Source organism: Ctenopharyngodon idella, chromosome 17, assembly GCF_019924925.1.
Source record: "Ctenopharyngodon idella isolate HZGC_01 chromosome 17, HZGC01, whole genome shotgun sequence".
Taxonomy (NCBI): domain Eukaryota; kingdom Metazoa; phylum Chordata; class Actinopteri; order Cypriniformes; family Xenocyprididae; genus Ctenopharyngodon; species Ctenopharyngodon idella.
Window position 1 is genome coordinate 889655 of NC_067236.1, and position 17846 is coordinate 907500.

The window sequence follows — 17846 nt, forward strand, 5'->3', positions numbered from 1 at the left end:
CATACATTTTCTTGTTTTAAGCATAAACAATTAATCAATTAACTTTTTTCACAAAACAAGATTATCTTAAGTCATTTTCCTTCTAAGATTTTCTTTTTCCTTTTTTTTTTTTTTTTTTTTTTACAGTAAAAACACATACAGTAAAAAATTTTATGTGTAAAAGTTTGCAATACTGTCAAATTTTCCATATATTCAACAAATAAAAAAAAATATTTTGTCATGCATATCAAACAGATCCCCTCAGTTTTCAATCTTTGGTCATGAACATAATGGGATTAAATGTACCTGAGTCAGAAAGCAGCCGCTCAGCGCTTCGGTTTCTGTCCGTCTCTCATGTGCAGCTGTTTATTTTCACAGTTCTGCTGTGACATTTTCTTTCTGTCACGTCTGTCAGCTCTCATTAGAGCGTGGCCGCTGCCACTGTGCTGGCGTCTGCGAGTGGCCCACTGTAAACCGATCACGCTCACGGCCTGAAACCAACAAAGATCCAGTGATGCATGTCTTTTATCACTCTTGGCTGCTCAATGCTTCATTTATGTGTGCACATGCATGCAGCGAGATGCCGAGCGCTCAGATTGCACAGTTTACATAACACTCATGTTCCCCTTCACATGGCACAGAGTTCACACGTGACACACTGCACAGCTCATGCAGGTCGGCCATGTTCACTGATGATCGTGAACATTCAGGTTAACACTTCCTAACAGGCCTGCAACTTTTCCTAAAAAAAATTGTATTCACATTTACAACACATTACAATACACATGGGCATCAACAAGAAATTAAAACACAAAATTACAGATCCCACTGTGCAGGAAAAGCCTCTGAAAGAACTTTCCATGAATGACTGATGAGTTTAAAAAAAAACAACGCGGTGTTAAGCATGCATTTTAATGCATTATAAACAGGGCTTGACATTAACAAATGCGGGTGGATTTCTGCAGTCACTCCTACTAGCCACTTTGGTGTGTTGAATTTTATATATAATATATAAATGTTTCAACTGTAGTCTTTTAAAAAGGCATCTGAAATAATAAACTAAGTGCAATGTAGTGTTGTCAAAAATATTGATTTTTTGATACATATCGATACTGAAATAGCTGAAAAGCTTCCGATACTCATTTTCCGCAGAATAGACATGATACCAGCTGCGCTTTCTCATCTCTCTGACAGCGAGTTGAAATACAAACCCACCTCCCCTCACTCACTAGTTTTCATTTAATTTTCATATTTTATGTCAGTATTTTACTCATTCCCACAGATTTTGTGCTCACAAAGTCATGCCCAAAGTGCACGCACATAAAGCCACCTCTCAGTATTAAATTGAGGTTTTTTTTTTCACTGCTTATTGCACTTAAACCGTCAAATACATACAAAATAATGTCAAAACGGCAGTCTCAGTGAGTATTCACGTAAACACAGTCAGTTATGTTTTAAGTGAACGTAAACAATTGAGAAAGAAAACGCTTGCGTAACAGTATAATGGATCCGTGCGTCAGGTCTTAAAGTCACAGCAGCCTAATATACCTACTACCAAATTATGAGATAATATTAAAAATAGCTTTGCTAGTTTTTCCCCCATGGTGTCGATGTCAAAATTGTGGCCAGTGAAAATGCTGAGTGGCTAATAACTTTGGAAAACCACTAGCCACAGTGGCTTGTGGGCAAAAAAGTTAATGCCAAGCCCTGATCAAAATTATTAAAGGCATATGTTCCAATTAAACATGGCAGCTGTAATTTCATGTTTATTCGCATTTGACAGTAAAAGCTCAGTGTAGCTGAACTGTGGATGCTAGAAAACAGGTCTGAATGTCTGTTAATATAATACATCTGGCAGAAGCGTATGAATAATAAACAGTTGTTGAACACTGCAAACACACAATATAGCAGTGGAGAGCAGTGCCATGCTTTATTGAGCTTAAATAACGGTTCTTACTTCGTTTTACTTGCGGTTGATAACCATAAACGCTTCAGGTTTGGGATATAAAGGATCTGCTTTGCTTGTTGGCGCTTGAATGGTTGAAAGGTTTACAGAAGAAATGTAATTTGGGAATGGGAAACATGATGTAAAGCAGGTGCTTATGATTTCATATTCATAAACAAGCAATATTTCTTCAGTCTAAATTCTCCAGTGGAGCTTCCTGTAAAGATTGTATTACAGCACTAAACATATTTGCTCATTACATCTTTAATGTTCTGTGAAGCCTGTATATATAATGCATTATACCCATATTTATAATGTATTATAATCAGATCTTGTTATAAATGATTGTAACCACAGATAGTACTAGATTTTTACATTTTCTTAAGAAGTGTTGTTTGCACATGCAAAACTCGCTGCCATGGCTAAGGTTGTTATATTTTCTTAATGCATATTTTTTTTCGCATATTTAAAGCCTGACTGTAAACCAAACATTGACACTAACATTATAGCTACCGATTATTTGCAAAAGTCCGAGTGACTGTGCACGAGACTGACCGCATATTGCTTCCACAGCGATCTGGAATGAGAATCAGACGGAGGCGCATTGCTTTTACAGATAACCAGACTCTTGTGTCCTGTCTTCAGCAGCGAGCTATAACTCAAAGCAGCGATGACCTGACAAGCCCCGTATCCCGCCTGTGGAAGCACATCGGCTGTGACAGGCCGCACCTGTGGGATTCTGCTCCGGAAAAGGCTCATAAAGGACGGGCCGAGTGTGGCAGTGTCGCCAGGGAACCGCATCCAGATTTCACATGCGCGAGTCTGTTTGACTCGTCTCTACCTGACGGAGAGCGCCGAGGGTCACAGCGGGGTCACAGTGAGCACACAGACTGCTGTATGGGGAACAGGTACTTTAAAAGGATAGTTCACCCAAAAATGAAAATTATTCCATGATTTAATCACTCTCAAGCAATCCTAGCTGTATATGACTTCAGACGAACACAATAAGAGATATATTTAAAAAATATCCTTAGTCCTCCAAGGTTTATAATGGCTGTGAATGGGGGCTGCGTTTTTAAGTCAAAAATAATCCATCCATCCATAAAATAAGTAATCCATACGACTCCAGTGGGTTAATATAGGCCTTCTGAAGCGAAGCGTTTTTTGTAAGAAAAATATCCATATTTAACACATTATAAATTCAAATAACTAGCTTCTGGTGGACGACCTTAGGCAGAAGAGTATCCTTTGACCTGATGCACAATGTAGTGGCAAACGCGGAGGCGCAGAGGATAGAGCAAAACAAATCACCGGTCATGGATTATAAGTCTAAAAGGATAATTTTTAAAGAGAAATTTCAGAGGATTTCGATATAAAAGAAGAGGAGCTTAAATTTGTTGCACAGCCCTATTTGTTTGAACCGCGAGAGGCGTCTAAGCTTACAATACTCCTACATCCTGCGTCATACATACAGAGGATTACTCATTTGGCACAAGCCGACTTGCACATTCTGCATACGGTCGTCCGCCGGAAGCAAGTAATTACAATTTATTGGAGTACCTTGGAGGACTAAGGATATTTTTAAATATATCTCCGATTGTGTTTGTCTGAAAGAAGAAAGTCATATACACCTAGGATGGCTTGAGGATGAGTAAATCATGGGATAATTTTCATTTTTGGGTGAACTATCCCTTTAAGGCTTGAAAAGGAGGACTGAAAAAAAAAAGAAGAAAAAAAAAGAAGAGATTTCAGTGCCACAATTGGAAAAAAAAATTGCTTACAGCAGCTTTAATAAAACAATAAGCCACAAGAGGCTTGTTACAGTGATTTTACTACAATGAGTAAAGGGTGGTGTTGAGCCTAGAATGAAATTTAGCCAAAGTAAAATTATGCGGCCAGTAACTTACTAAAAACTGCTTCTATATAAGTGCTAAGTCACCAATGTTCCATAAATATTACATTTATAATAATAATAATAATAATAATAATAATAATAATAATAAGTTTGTGTCTTGCATTACGGTTGTTTACTGCACAAAAGTGATAAGGCTTAGGCATCATCATCATTATTATTATTATAAGTTCTAATAATAATAACAATAATAGAACAAATAATATTTATTATAAATTAAAAACCGCGGCTGCAATGTGTTAATTAACTCATATTAAGTTAATATACGAAATAACTTTGATCTAGGCACATTGTGTGAATGAAACCATGTTAAATATGCTGTAAATGAAAAGGTTTTCAGCTTTTCAAACCTGTCAATCAATGGCAAGTCTCCAAGAACCCGGGGCTGTATTACAAAAATGTCCCATCTTAAATCTTAAATGAAGATCTGACAAGCTAAACAGAACATATAGATGTTAACAGATAGGACAGGATACCATCAAAGATGTTTCTGTAACAGCCCCTGAAGTGGAGGAACGTTAACTCAGTAAGCAGACATGAGCGAGTGTGTGAATAATAAAATGAAATAAAAAGCAGGCTGTCAGATCGCTTCAGCTCCCATAAATCTCTGTCCATCTCCTGTGAGAAAAGCTCTGGGATTTCACATGGCCGAATTTACGAGGATCTACACATCAATACGTCGAGCTTACGGCGAACACCTTGAAATATCATAGAGGATTTTACCGTGGGACATTTATAAGGTGATGACAGAAAAATGTGCACACATTAAAGGCATTTGGGACGGGACATCAGTATTATCTGTTTAAACGCAACAGGTCAATACATGAAGACATCAAATTGGATTAAACTAAAGCAGAGCTGATGACAGATGAGTTAACAGGCCTGCATGAAAGTCAAACCTCACCAGCAGCTTTTTTTATTGACTAATGCTATGTTCACAATGGAATACTAACAGTATACTGCCCATTTAAAAAAATAAAAAAATAAAATGAAAATAAATGTATTAATGGAATAAGTTAAATAAATGGATTCATAGTGCAGAGATTCATTTTCAGTTTTTTAATTTTTTAATTTTAGCCAATCTTCTAAAAAGGCATCTAAAAAAGAATTAAAAGACTTCTAATCTTTAGCCAAAATATTTTATTTATTTAGCCTAAATATTTAAATAAAAATAAATAAATATGGTAAAGCTTGATTAAAAATAGAGTAGCTAGACAGACTGTAGTTTTGACCAACACAAATGAATTCCTTAAAAGCAATACCATGGTATATTTCAATGTATACTGCATATACAAATATACTGTACGTATTTTTAGCATTTTAGGCCAACTGACAAACACACTCAACAATTACTAAAAAGTCATATAGTATAAGATTGATTTGGTTCCATTGCTAGGATTTTAAATCAAAGCATCAAGAAATTGAACAATGCAATAAATGCAAAAAAACAATACATTTCAAAATAGTAATATGATTCATTGTTGTCACAGGCCTCGTCACATTGCATGTTGAGCGGCGTTTTCATCTTCTGGGTCATTTGTCACATTGCACATGGAAGTAGTGTATTGCATGCTGGGATGCATTGCTAGACATGACATGCGGCGCTACATATTGTTTAGCAACCTCAAATGATATGCTCGATATAGAATGCAATACATACTACATACTAGTTTCTTTCAAAAACTGCTGTATGCAGCAAGCCATTCTGAACAAAAAAAAAGCAGTCTGTGCACCGCGGTGGCACAAATCAAGGTTAAGAGAAGCTGACAATCCTCAGATAGGCAAACCGTTTCCAATTGGCCATGTGATTAGAGCAGTTTTCTCATGAACATAACAGCTGCGATCCCCCAGAGGGCATTACGTTCAAACACAAGCCAACATGAGTGAGTTTAAACTCTTAACACGCTCACACTGAGCTTTAAAGCCTCAAACCCTCGCTGACCTGTGGCGGGAGACTGACCCTTCAGGTCACGACAGTAAGCTGCAGTCTGCTCATTCATAACTGTCAGCGGGAACATGAGCCACGCTTGGAGAAATGCATTTCAGCACACGTGCATTTTAGAAACAATATGACTGGTGTTTATTTGATACCTATGCTTGGTAAACCTCAAAGTCAATGTGTCTCACTCGAGGAACTGCTGGAAAATGAGGTCATGTGCTCGTGTGGTTTATGTGTGTTGTGGTCTTCTAAGAGCTTGTTCTATCAGAGCTCTTTTCGAATCGATGCAGGGCAACACGCGACGCCCACCTGAAACTGGCATCTTCAAACTGCCTCTCTTACTAACCAAAAAAAATAAAAAAATAAAGTATTCTGGTACTACTATTTTTTGGGCATGTACTATGGGAATACTATGATGATCTAATAAGTTTCATGACCTCTCTCACTCTATATATATATATTTGATAAACATGTAAATACCATACTAATACAATACTATTTATAAATATTCATATACTAATTTAATACATATTTAATATAATTATTAATGCAAGTTTTATTACTATATATATATATATATATATATATATATAAATATAGAGAGAGAGAGAGAGAGAGAGAGATAGTGACTTTAATAAAGTAGTCTACCATCACAAGACAGACAAAATTATTAAGGGTTCTTAATTTCTTGTTGACAAACAATAATAAAAAAAAAAAATCATGGTATTCACATGTTTTTTAGACATGGTAATACCATGATTTAATTCTTAAAAATATTAAAAATATGAAAAATAAATAAAGGTTTAATCACAGAACATATTTTATTTCAAGAGTTTTAACCTAAAAAATGAAATGAAATCCTCTAAATCCAAATAAAAATGAATACAAAAGCAAGATATTACACTTGAAAAAATAAAGTATTACAACATCATGAATAATGGGACATTCCTGATGAAGAAAGACAAAAAAATAATTAAACATCAGAATGTAACTTCTACAGATCATCAACAAAAAAAAAAAAAAAAAAAAAAAAAAATTATTATGGAACATTTGTTATAACCTACTAAAACTTAAAAAAACAAACAAAAAAAAACAAACAAAAAAAGTAAAAAAACCTCACATTGCTAGAGTTTACATGAGCACCAACAAAACAAAAGGCGTCCAATCCAGATTCTTGCCAATCCACAACGTTTCCTCTCTAAACGAACCTGTAAACACAGACACATGGCATGAGCCTGATTACAGATCAGATGATGGAAGACACACGCTGACAGAGACGACTCCTGCCGTATCCCTCTAAACTTCCTCCCTCCCGTTCACCTCAGCAGGCCAGGAAAGTCATCCCGTTCCTGCGGTAGGCACTCTGTCGGGGAACAGCAGAGAAAAGGAAATCTGTTATGAATTAGCGCTCGAGTTCCACAGAGGCAGAAGGCCGGCTCTTGTTTTCCGGTTTCGTAGACGACACAGGCTGGAATGTGCAGCCTTTTTTTCTCTTTAATGTTTTATCGAAGTATTTCTGGTTCTGTGGGTTACGAGACACCGTCCTCATCTATTAGAAACGCAGATACAAAACAAATGTGGTTAACAAGTGGTTTATGAATCTATTTGGGGAAACGCCATTCAGATTTGTTGAAGGCTTGACTTTAAAAATGTCACAGGGGTGTAATTGTGAGGGTCCACAGAGCTGCAAAGTAGTTGTTATATGGTTCACATATTTTATTTCTGAACTGTATAACAACTAGGTTGCAAATATGTTTTATGATTCAAATATTTTTGCCTGAATAATGTTTAAAAGACACTGAAATATATACATATAATCATCATGTAGAAATCATACACACTACCATTCAAAAGTTTTTTTGTTTTGTTTTTTAAACAAAAGTCTCTTATGCTCTAAAAGTCTCACCAAGCCTGCATACATTAAAAACAGTAATATTGTGAAATATTATTACAATTTCAAAGAAAAGTTTTCTATTTGAATATATAAACAGCTGTGCTGCTTCACATTTTTGTGGAAAAAGTAATACATATTACTGTAGTACTGACCCCAAACTTTTGAATGATAGTGTAGTTTTCTAAAAATCAGTTTACTGTATGGGTCAATGATGTGGCTTTTTTTCTTTTGTGTTGATTTATCTATTGTAACTATTCAATTATTACAAAATACACTAAAAAATATATTTTTTTACTTTATAAATATAAATATAAATATATATTTTAGAGATGCACAGATGTATCGGCCAATAATAGCAAATTTTCACACTATCGGCAGACGATAATCAGGGCCGATATATCCTGTCAATCAACAAAGGGCAGTAAAATGCACTGCATTTGGGCTTTGTGTAAAGAAAATGCTAAAAAATGTTTGATGTTCAATATTAATAGTAATTATATGAATTAATAACATTCAGAAGGTTAAGAAAGTTATTTCTTAAGAAATAACTTTAATCTTCAGAATTTAGTTAATGTGTTAATATTAATTTGAGTAATGTGTTTGTTAATAACTGATACCAGTTACTCTGAAACAAATTGAAGAAATCTATAACGATAACTACTGGTATTGGCAGATATCACTCTGAATAATCGGCTATCGATATCTTTGGAGAAATTTAGTAATGGTGCATCTCTATTAAAAATATATATTTTTTGAAGCATTAATTTTCTTTGGTTAACCACTAATCATTTTAAGAGCCATTCAATCAGAACTTTTGTTAAAAATGGTATAAACCAACATGAATGTCATGTTCTCAATTAGCTGCATAAACTTCATATGAGGCGTTTAATGTTTAACATCATCTGTCATTTGAGTTACCATAAGCACTTGGTTGGATGGTAACAAGTGGTCACACACAAACATCATTTTAATTATTTAAGGACATGTTTCTGCCAACAGAGATCTGTATTTTATGAACAAAACCATCAGGTCACCACAATCCCCGGGTGAAAGGCGGATACAGTCACAGTCAACATATAAAAATAACAAGTGTCTTTATGAACAGAACACGGCAAACTCCTCTGACAGTCTGTTATAGCACTATTAATTATGATTATTCAACCACAGGGAGGAAAATAAGAGAAACCATTGGAAAAACTCTAGCAGGACAATACAGTACATACAGCTGCATTGTGGGTAAAAAAGGAAGAAGCCGACAGAGTCCAAACCCACTCTGGGTGGTAGATTGTTATATATGTCATTTAATTTCCTCGTCATAAAAGAAATGGTGAATTCAAACCAGATGTGTGCTGTTTGGCCTCGTCCTCCATGCGATACAATTTGTTTTTTGATGCGTGTTTTTGCATTCGTATTATGGCGAACTCTCTTCATTTGTCTGGCATTTTAACGGGACACAAAAGCGAAATGGAGACAGGTCCCAGACGGTACAGGAAAACAGACGACTCAAACTAGATACAGGCCAAGAAACATGAACTGACTGGAAAAAACACGACAGAGTAAGGCAAAAAAGAAAGGATATTGTGAAAGCTCTCATTCCACATTGGACAACCTGGAACTTATAAAGCGAGATTCCCGCATATCAAAGCTCAAAGGTCGAGGCTTGATTTGCTCGCGACTTCTGTTTCTTTGGGTCATTATCTCGGAGTCAAATTATAGGATCAGCACACTGGAAAGCAGATTGCTAATCAGGAAGAACAAGGAACAGGGAAACATACGATCCTCTGGTCAAGAACCGACTGTAACAGGAACGCTTTTGGGTTTACACCTGTATCTGTTACACTAGATGTGGGGAAAACTGCATGACATGAATGAACAAGCAGCATTTAAGGTTTAGTTCACCCAAAAAATGAAATTCTGTCATTAATTAATTTTAAATGAGAACATTTAAAAAAGATGCAAAATAAAAAATCGATTCAAATTTCAGTGAATTCTGATCTGATTCCGTTTCACTCAGCTTGACAGATTGAGCATGAATGGCGCTTTATTAAAAGCTGGATTTTTTAAGCACAGCAAATTCTCAGTTACATTCGGCCTTGCACAACATTGGAGGCTTATTTTCCAACATAAAAATACACATCCTCAAGGAAGCTGACCAAGTGGGGTTCCCTAAAGATCCTGAAAAATAAATAGCCATGAAATCCACCCTGATATATGTATATATTGTGCATGTTCAAGGGGAAGCAATTGAGATATATCTCAGGGAAGAGTTCCTTCCTGTAAGGAATATATTTTCAATCTGACTGCTGCACATGAGACCTGTCGCAGCGTCTCAACCCTTGTCCTCCCCTCTGCTAATTATTTATACTTTGCGAATGGAAAAGAAGGGAAAACAGCACAAATTCAACAGTGTCAGTGTCTGAACAGTGTCAGAAGTGATCTTTTAGTAGCAATGTTAGGAGGTTTTACATTTTACAGTGTTATTAATTTTTCCCAAATATTTCAACTGAATTAAAACAAATTAAATAAATTCTAGATGTACAAACAACTATGCCTATTACACTGTAAAAAATCCAACTTGCAAAATGTTGGCTCAGTTTAAAATTGTAAGTCAAGTGGACAAATTTTTGAGCATAGTGTTGAGTTTACTTATAAAAGCTATTTAACCGCATGTTGAATGCTACTTTGTCCACTGAATATAAACAATTAAGTTGAGAAAACGTAATATTTTGATTTCTAAGTTCGACCGCTTAACTTTTCTGTTATTGCGCATGCGCGGTCTGTCGTCCCGGTAACGCGCGGGGTTTATCCTCTCCAATCACGCTGATGAAGGTAATGGATTTCAGCGTCTGTTCGAGGTGAGTTTTTAACGTTATTATTGAAATTAAGCTAAATAAACTGCACACCTAGATTATAAAGTGCAATGATATGTTCATAAAAGAGTAAACTCATTCTATAGCACGTGGTTATATTTTCAAAAGAGCTCAATTGTCGAGTTAGCGATCTTCACAGTTTAGCTGCTAACATCTGAAGGCTAATGTTAACAAATAGTGTATCAATTAAAAAAATAAAATGTATAGAAGTAGATTTTGTGTTGTAGACGGTGTTAATTTTGTTCTTTAATGTTCGTCATCTTTGATTTTTCTGTAGGCCTAACGTTACATGTGCAGTAAACACGGCCAAGTAAGGATGTGTGAGTAACCGCTCTACTCCTTTTTTCCTATTAAGTGAAACTTAGTAACTAGTTAACCTTTTATTGTTTGTATTAACTTACATTAGTTAATGTATTAAATAACATGGACAACGAGCAAAACATTTGTTACAGTATTTATTATTACAGTATTTATTTATTATGTAATGTTAGTTAATAAAAATCCACCTGTTCGTTCATATTACTTAAGTGCATTGACTAATGTTAACAAATACAACATTTTAATTTAATAATGTATTAAGAAATGTTGAAATTAACATTAAGATTAATAAATGCTGTAGAAGTATTGTTCATTCTTTGTTAATGTTAACTAAAGTAGTGAACTAATGTTAACTAATAAAACAGTCTAAAGTGTTACCATCATGTATTAATATTTTATGTTGTTTTAAACATTTAATGTTAATTTTGTAAAAATGTAACATTGCACCTCTCAAATTATTTCTTTTTTTTTTTTTTTTCTCCTTTTCATAGGTTTGGAATGCAGTGTAAGCTTTGCAAATTTGCCCACAGTATACTAGCAGAGAGGTCCTCTTGAAACATTACAGGTTTCACCACTATCAAGGGTGATCCTGGAAGCAGCCTTGCTTGTTACTGACTGCATCTGCACTTTCAAAACCATAGGTGCCTTAAAATCTCATTTGATAAAAGCACACAAACAGAGTGCTGCAGTTAAAGAGCACTTTAATTTTTCATGTGAGTTATGTGATTTTAAAGATTTTTGTCAGCCATCTCAGTTTTTATTTTTAAACCATATTAGAAATCATTTGAAGAAATATGACACCGTCAAATGTCCTTTTTGTTTTTCTGTCTTTCAGACCTCAGATATCCTTGCTCAAAGAAAGGCAACAGCTCTCAAAGGGCTCCCTGTGTTTATGAGGGAAAAGTCAGAAAACGTCCTGAAGACCTGCCTGGTAAGAATGTGTTATTATCAGCATACACTATCCAAAACAACTGTTCTATCAGACAAGAGGCAGGGAAAAGAGTAGAAAGCAGGAGACAAAGTAAAGGTAAAAAATAGTTTATTTAATAATTGTTAACACTTTACAATATGGTTTCATTTGTTAACAAAAGTTAATGTATTAACTAATATTAACTAACCATGAGCAATACATTTGTTACTGTATTTGTTACTCTTTGTTAATGTTAGTTAAAGGGATAGTTCACCCCAAAATGAAAATTTTGTCATTAATTACTCACCATTGTGTCGTTCCAAACTTGTAAGACTTCCATTCATCTTCAGAACACAAATGAAGATCTTTCTGATGCAATCAGAGATTTCTGTCCCTCAATTGACTGCCTTTGCTACAACCACTTTGACGCTTCAAAAAGTTCATAAAGAGATTGTAAAACTAATTCATATGAATCAAGCGGTTTAGTCCAAATTTTCTGAAAAGACTTGATCGCTTTTTATGATGAATAGTTTTAATTTAGGCTTTACTTACATGTAAACATTGATCCACGAACATAAGCTCAACCGAATATAAATAACGGACAAGAATTAACCTCTTGCAGAAGCTCAAACGTGCTGTGTAACCAGTGAGGTTTATTATTGTGTGTAATGCAGCACGTTTGAGCTTCTGCAAGAGGTTTGTTCTTGTGCGTTATTTACGTTCGGTTGAAAATCTAAGATTTCATCAAAAATATCTTAATTTGTGTTTGAAGATGAACAAAGGTCTTATGAGTTTGGAACACGAGGGTTAGTAATTAATGACAGAAATTTCATTTTGGGGTGAACTAACCCTTTAATAAAAAACAACTGTTCAACGTTTGTTACTTCAGTTCATTAACTGTCATCAAATCCAACTTTCGGTTTTAATAATGTATCAGTAAATATTGATATTAACATTAACAAAGATTAATAAATGCTGAGGAAGTGCAGTTCATTATTAGTTCATGTTAATTAATGTAGTTTACTAATTTTAACTAATGAAATCTTGTTGTAAAGTGTTACCGAATAATCTTAGTTTAGCTTTTCTCAGTGATCAGTCTGATTTTATCTAATAGCACAAATTCATTATGTGTTATACCAAGGCAAAGACAATGGAAAGTTACTGCTTCACAACACTGTCCTGACTTTTGTCATTACAATGCATTTAAAATTAAGATTAAGATTTTCATTACAATGCATTTGCATTACGTTTAAACAATATAAAAGTGTTAGATCAGCACGGCTGTGTATTCTGCTGCCAACGAGTGGCACAGCTAATCACATCAATGCTGATATTTGTCTAACAGTACAGTTGCAAGTGTGGCACTGTTTGGGGTTGGGACATACAGGCAGTTTTATCGTTTTTTTTTAGTACTATGACTAAATTGGGTCAAGCTTCAAAACTTGTCTACCTTTACTTTCCAAATGATGTTATGTGTAGGAAGAGTAAGAAGATGTTAGACACTGTGGTCTAGCAGAATTCAATCAAAAATGACTTTTGACCATGTTTTTATTCTGCTTATTACTTCAGGACACAGAGCCAGAAGACAGTTAGACAAAGAGGATGAAGATGGGGATCTTAAGCATCAAAGATGATGTTTCCAGCATCCATTCCAACCCAAATGTAAGGTGCTTCTGTTGTTCTAGAAGAGCTAGTTGTGCTGGAGATCTTCCCACTTCTTTTAATCTCCTCTTTGGCTTGATTTATTGTCTGATCTTGAACTATCCTAAAGAGCTTAAATAAACTTTTGAAACCACTAATTAGTTGTTCCTGTTGTTTCAATAACAGTTGTTCCTTAACAGTACATGTCCAAAAAAAAAAAAAAAAAAAGCTTTGAGTTGTACTGTAAGGCCCAGTGTTGTTTTAGCATATGTAGTGATGGGCGATATCAAAACACTTCTTTGGAGCTTTATGAATCGAATCAGTGGTTCACATGATTTCAGCAGTTTAATAGTTTGATACTCAATCCAAATCACTAATTCGAAACAAAAGATTTGTAAAGCTCTGAAGCTTTTGAAATCTTGAGATGTGCAGTAACATTGCTGGCAATGCAGGCCTCACCGAGCCATCGGATTTCATCAAAAATATCTTAATTTGTGTTCCGAAAATGAACGACATGAGGGTGAGTAATAAATTACATTTTTTTTTTTTTTGGCCTTTAGAACTTAAAAGTCTTGTTTATTGCTCTTTATAGCACTTTAAGAACAATTGTTTTACTCCAGCACTTCAAAAGAAGTGTGTGTTGTTGTATTATGCAAGCACTTTGAACAGCATTACGAGATTAGAGGATTTTTTTTTTTTTTGCTTCTAAGTTTTTTGTTTTTTTTTGTAATTCATCTTGATCTTGTAGAAAATGTGCCCGTTTTGCAAGCGTCAATAAATATGTTCTATAATGTTGAGTATTGTGTTGTATTTGTGTTGTTTTTACTGTATAGTATGTACTCCATGCATTTGGATTCCCAGTGGGAGGTCTATACAAGTTTCTGTGTGGGATAATTGGAGAAAGTTGAGTTAACTTTAAAAAATAAAAAGTTGAGTTAACTTAAAAAATTAAGGCAACCAGCTGCAAAGCTTTTTTTGAGTTTACTGAACTTCAGGATCTCTGTAGTTGTGCTTACTCATTTCCTTGAGTTGGACGGGTTGTTGGGTGAACTTACTGAGACAGGTTTAATTAACTTAATCAAATAAGTTTAGTGAACTTTAAAAAATTATTTGGCACAACTTTGACCACTGAAGTTGAGTAAACTCAAAAATGCTTTGCAGCTGGTTGCCTTATTTTTTTTTAAGTTAACTCAACTTTTTATTTTTTACAGTGTACCAGTAAAATAAAAGTCCATATCAAAATCTAAAAATGGAAAATTATTATTTTTTAAACGTATTAAACTATCATAATTGAAAAAAAGCATTTTTTTTTTTTTTACATTTACAATTTAAAGAGATAGTTCACCCAAAAACGAAAAATATCCCATGACTTACTCACCCTCAAACCATCCTAGGTGTATATGACTTTCTTCTTTACAGATGATCACAATCAGAAATATATTTAAAAATATCCTGGCTCTTCCAAGCTTTATAATGATAGTAAATGGGGGGGCATTTTAAAGGCCAAAATAAATGCATCCATCCATCATAAATATAATTTTATAAGGGGGTTAATAAAGGCCTTCTGAAGCGAAGCGAATTGTTTTTGTAAGAAAAATATCCATATTTACAACTTTTTAAAGTAAAATAACTAGCTACTGCCAGACGACTGTACGCATACTGCGCAAGTTGACTTGCGCCAAAAGAGTAAGCCCCTGATGCGGTATATGACACACCTCTTGCGGTTAAAACAAATGGGGCAACAAACTCAAGCTCCTCTTTTCTCATATCAAAATCCTCCGACAATTCTCTTTAAAAATTCTTGTTTTAGACTTCTAATTCGTGACTGGTGTTTTGTTTTGCTCTATCCTCTGCGCTTCCGCATTCGTCATTATGTCATGCATCAGATCGAGGGTTACTCTTCCGCCACAAATCAATGTGTACAGTCATCTTCGGGTAGCTAGTTATTATACTTTATAAAGATTTAAATATGGATATTTTTCTTACAAAAACCCAATGCTTCGCTTCAGAAGGCCTTTAATAACCCCTTGGAGCCAGAATATTTTTTTTTATGATGGATGCATTTTTGGGGGGCTTCAAATCACTACCATTATAAAGCTTGGAAGAGCCAGGATATTTTTAAATATATCTCCGCTGTCTGAAAGAAGAAAGTCATATATACCTACAATGGCTTAAGGGTGAGTAAATCATGTGATAATTTTCATTTTTGGGTGAACTATCCTTTAATGCCATATTTTGCCAGTCGCTATGCTTGATTAAACCACTCTATACTGTCTAAAGTCAGGGTAGATTTTGACAATTGCTGTTTCAAGTGTTTTCTTCATGTTTCAGTGTTTTCAGAGGTGATTATAGGTTTCTTACCATCAAAAATCCCATTATATTAGCCCAAAATTTAACACTCAAACTGAAACAGCAAATTCAAATAACAGACAGCTACAAGTGACTTTTGGTGGCAAGTCCTACTTAATTTCTGGTTAGGAAGATACCTCACAATTTTTTACCCACCTAAAAAAGTCACACATCTGGTTCTGTGGACAGAAAGTGTGCTGTGAAACAGAGGAAAGCAAGGAGTGAATTCACTAAACACTTCTGCACAATGTATTTTAGCACCTGCAACTTATTCAATATGGAAAATTGTGCAGTGCAAAGAGCAAGTTCAATGATTTTAAAAGACTCAAATAAAAATGACTGAGTCAAATGTAAAAGGACATGATGAAAGGGAGGCTGAATAAAAGCTCCATCTACAGCGCTTCTCTGATCTCATTCAGTCCTCTTTAAATTACATTAACAGCACCGTCAGGGCAAATTCAAATGCGGGCGAAACATTCCGCCTTTGTGCTTTTGCAAACTGCCTCACGATGCCTCCGCTCGACCATTCATAAATCTCCATTTTTGCAGTTAAATAGTGCTAAGTAAGACCTCCGCTCCCCCCTTATGGAAACACTCCATGGAGGTCTCCAGGTTCAGACCTGGATCATCCAGGCAGGCCTCTGGCCTTGGCAGTGGGTGGCAGGCCACGGCCGCCCTCCGCACCTCTACCGGGGCGAAACCGAGCCGATGGGGTCCAAGAAAAACTCGAGGAAAAAATATCTGCAACATGGGCAGAGGAAGCATCTGTGTGGAGAGAGAGGCTTTCTGATGAAATATCGCCTGCTGACAGTACAAGAAGGAAGAGGCCATGCGGTTTCAGAGCCCTCGTACAGAAGCACCGCTGTAAAAACGCATTCCAGTAGCCCAGCAACTGACCCTCGCTGATTTTATTGCCTGTATATATTACGGGCTCTGCAGAAATCCAGAGCGTATGGATCAGAAATCTGGGATCGGTCGATACGGAAGGCTGGCAGGGGTCTGGAAGGCTTTATTGGATGCACGCTCGTGTCCTTCACTTCTGTGAATGGTCACCACATGTTGGCGGTTATTTGTGCAAGCTGTTAAATTTGCATTGGTAGCATGATTTGAATTAATGATTTTCTCCAACTGTGTGAGCCTGACACAACATCTAAAGAAAAATAACAGTTTGGATTTTATATTCATGTGCAAGATTATTTGCTCTTGGATTGCAGTTTACACAAAAGGTCACACAAACACATTATTTTCTTTATTTATTTACAATGGATCATTACGGACAGCCCACTGTCATATTAGTTAAAAGAAAAGTTAAGCCCAAAATAAAAAACTATGTCATGATTTACTCACTGTCATGTTGTCTGAAGAGTGGTTAAACAATACGGGTTTATCAATGGCCGATACCAACTATAAAGTATATAATATATTGTATAAATAAACCTATTATATATATATACATACACACACACACACACACACACACACACACACACACACACACACACAATATTATGACCACTGACAGGTGAAGTGAATAACACTGATTATCTCTTCATCACGGCACCTGTTAGTGGGTGGGATATATTAGGCAGCGAGTGAACATTTTGTCCTCAAAGTTGATGTGTTAGAGGCAGGAAAAATTGGCAAAAGTAAGGAGTTTGACAAAGGCCATATTGTGATGGCTAGATGACTGGGTCAGAGCATGTCCAAAATTGCATGCCCATCAACGCGCTGCATTCGGCGTTACAGAAGTCATCAGCAGCGCTGCACAGGACTTGCTCGAGAAAGATTTGTCACTTTGTTTTTAGACCACGAAATCAACAATGTCACCAAAGAAGTGTGTTTTTGGTTGTGAGGGATTTGTGCTCAAGCATTACATTGATGCGCTCTCGATATTTGTTATTAAAATAACCATAGAAACTGATAGTTTCAATCACCTTTTTATTGGTTAAAATGAATGGAGAATATCTCGTGTTTTTCCGTGGCTGCTCGAGCCCTCAGGATCAGCGCTTATGGTTTCATAAACAAGGCCCAGTTCGACGCTGGATTTACAGATCGTTTGAAACTGAAAGATGGAGCGGTCACAGCGATA

At 35.6% G+C, this 17846-nt stretch overlaps 1 protein-coding gene and 1 long non-coding RNA gene across 11 annotated transcripts in view; one reads left to right on the forward strand and one right to left on the reverse strand.

Annotated features, from left to right (window-relative positions):
* Positions 1 to 6577: 6577 nt before the first annotated feature.
* Positions 6578 to 17846, reverse strand: part of supt3h (SPT3 homolog, SAGA and STAGA complex component) — a 151912-nt gene continuing 140643 nt past the window's right edge. For 6 of the 9 annotated variants that reach the window (XM_051867852.1, XM_051867855.1, XM_051867853.1 and 3 more), the window contains one exon: positions 6578 to 6983. In XM_051867852.1, coding sequence (XP_051723812.1) covers positions 6900 to 6983 — 84 coding nt within the window. In that variant the 3' untranslated portion in view covers positions 6578 to 6899. Of the gene's footprint in view, positions 7168 to 17846 lie in introns of all 9 variants that reach the window. The other 3 variants (XM_051867849.1, XM_051867850.1, XM_051867848.1) reach the window with 3 other exon arrangements.
* Positions 7176 to 17846, forward strand: part of LOC127498486 (uncharacterized) — an 11277-nt gene continuing 606 nt past the window's right edge. Inside the window, exons 1-5 of one of the 2 annotated variants that reach the window (XR_007925898.1) lie at positions 7176 to 10524; positions 10817 to 10859; positions 11349 to 11570; positions 11693 to 11788; positions 13337 to 17846. The exon at positions 13337 to 17846 is cut by the window's right edge and continues 606 nt beyond it. This is a non-coding gene — a long non-coding RNA (uncharacterized LOC127498486). Of the gene's footprint in view, positions 10860 to 11348; positions 11571 to 11692; positions 11789 to 13336 lie in introns of both variants that reach the window. The other variant, XR_007925897.1, reaches the window with a different exon arrangement.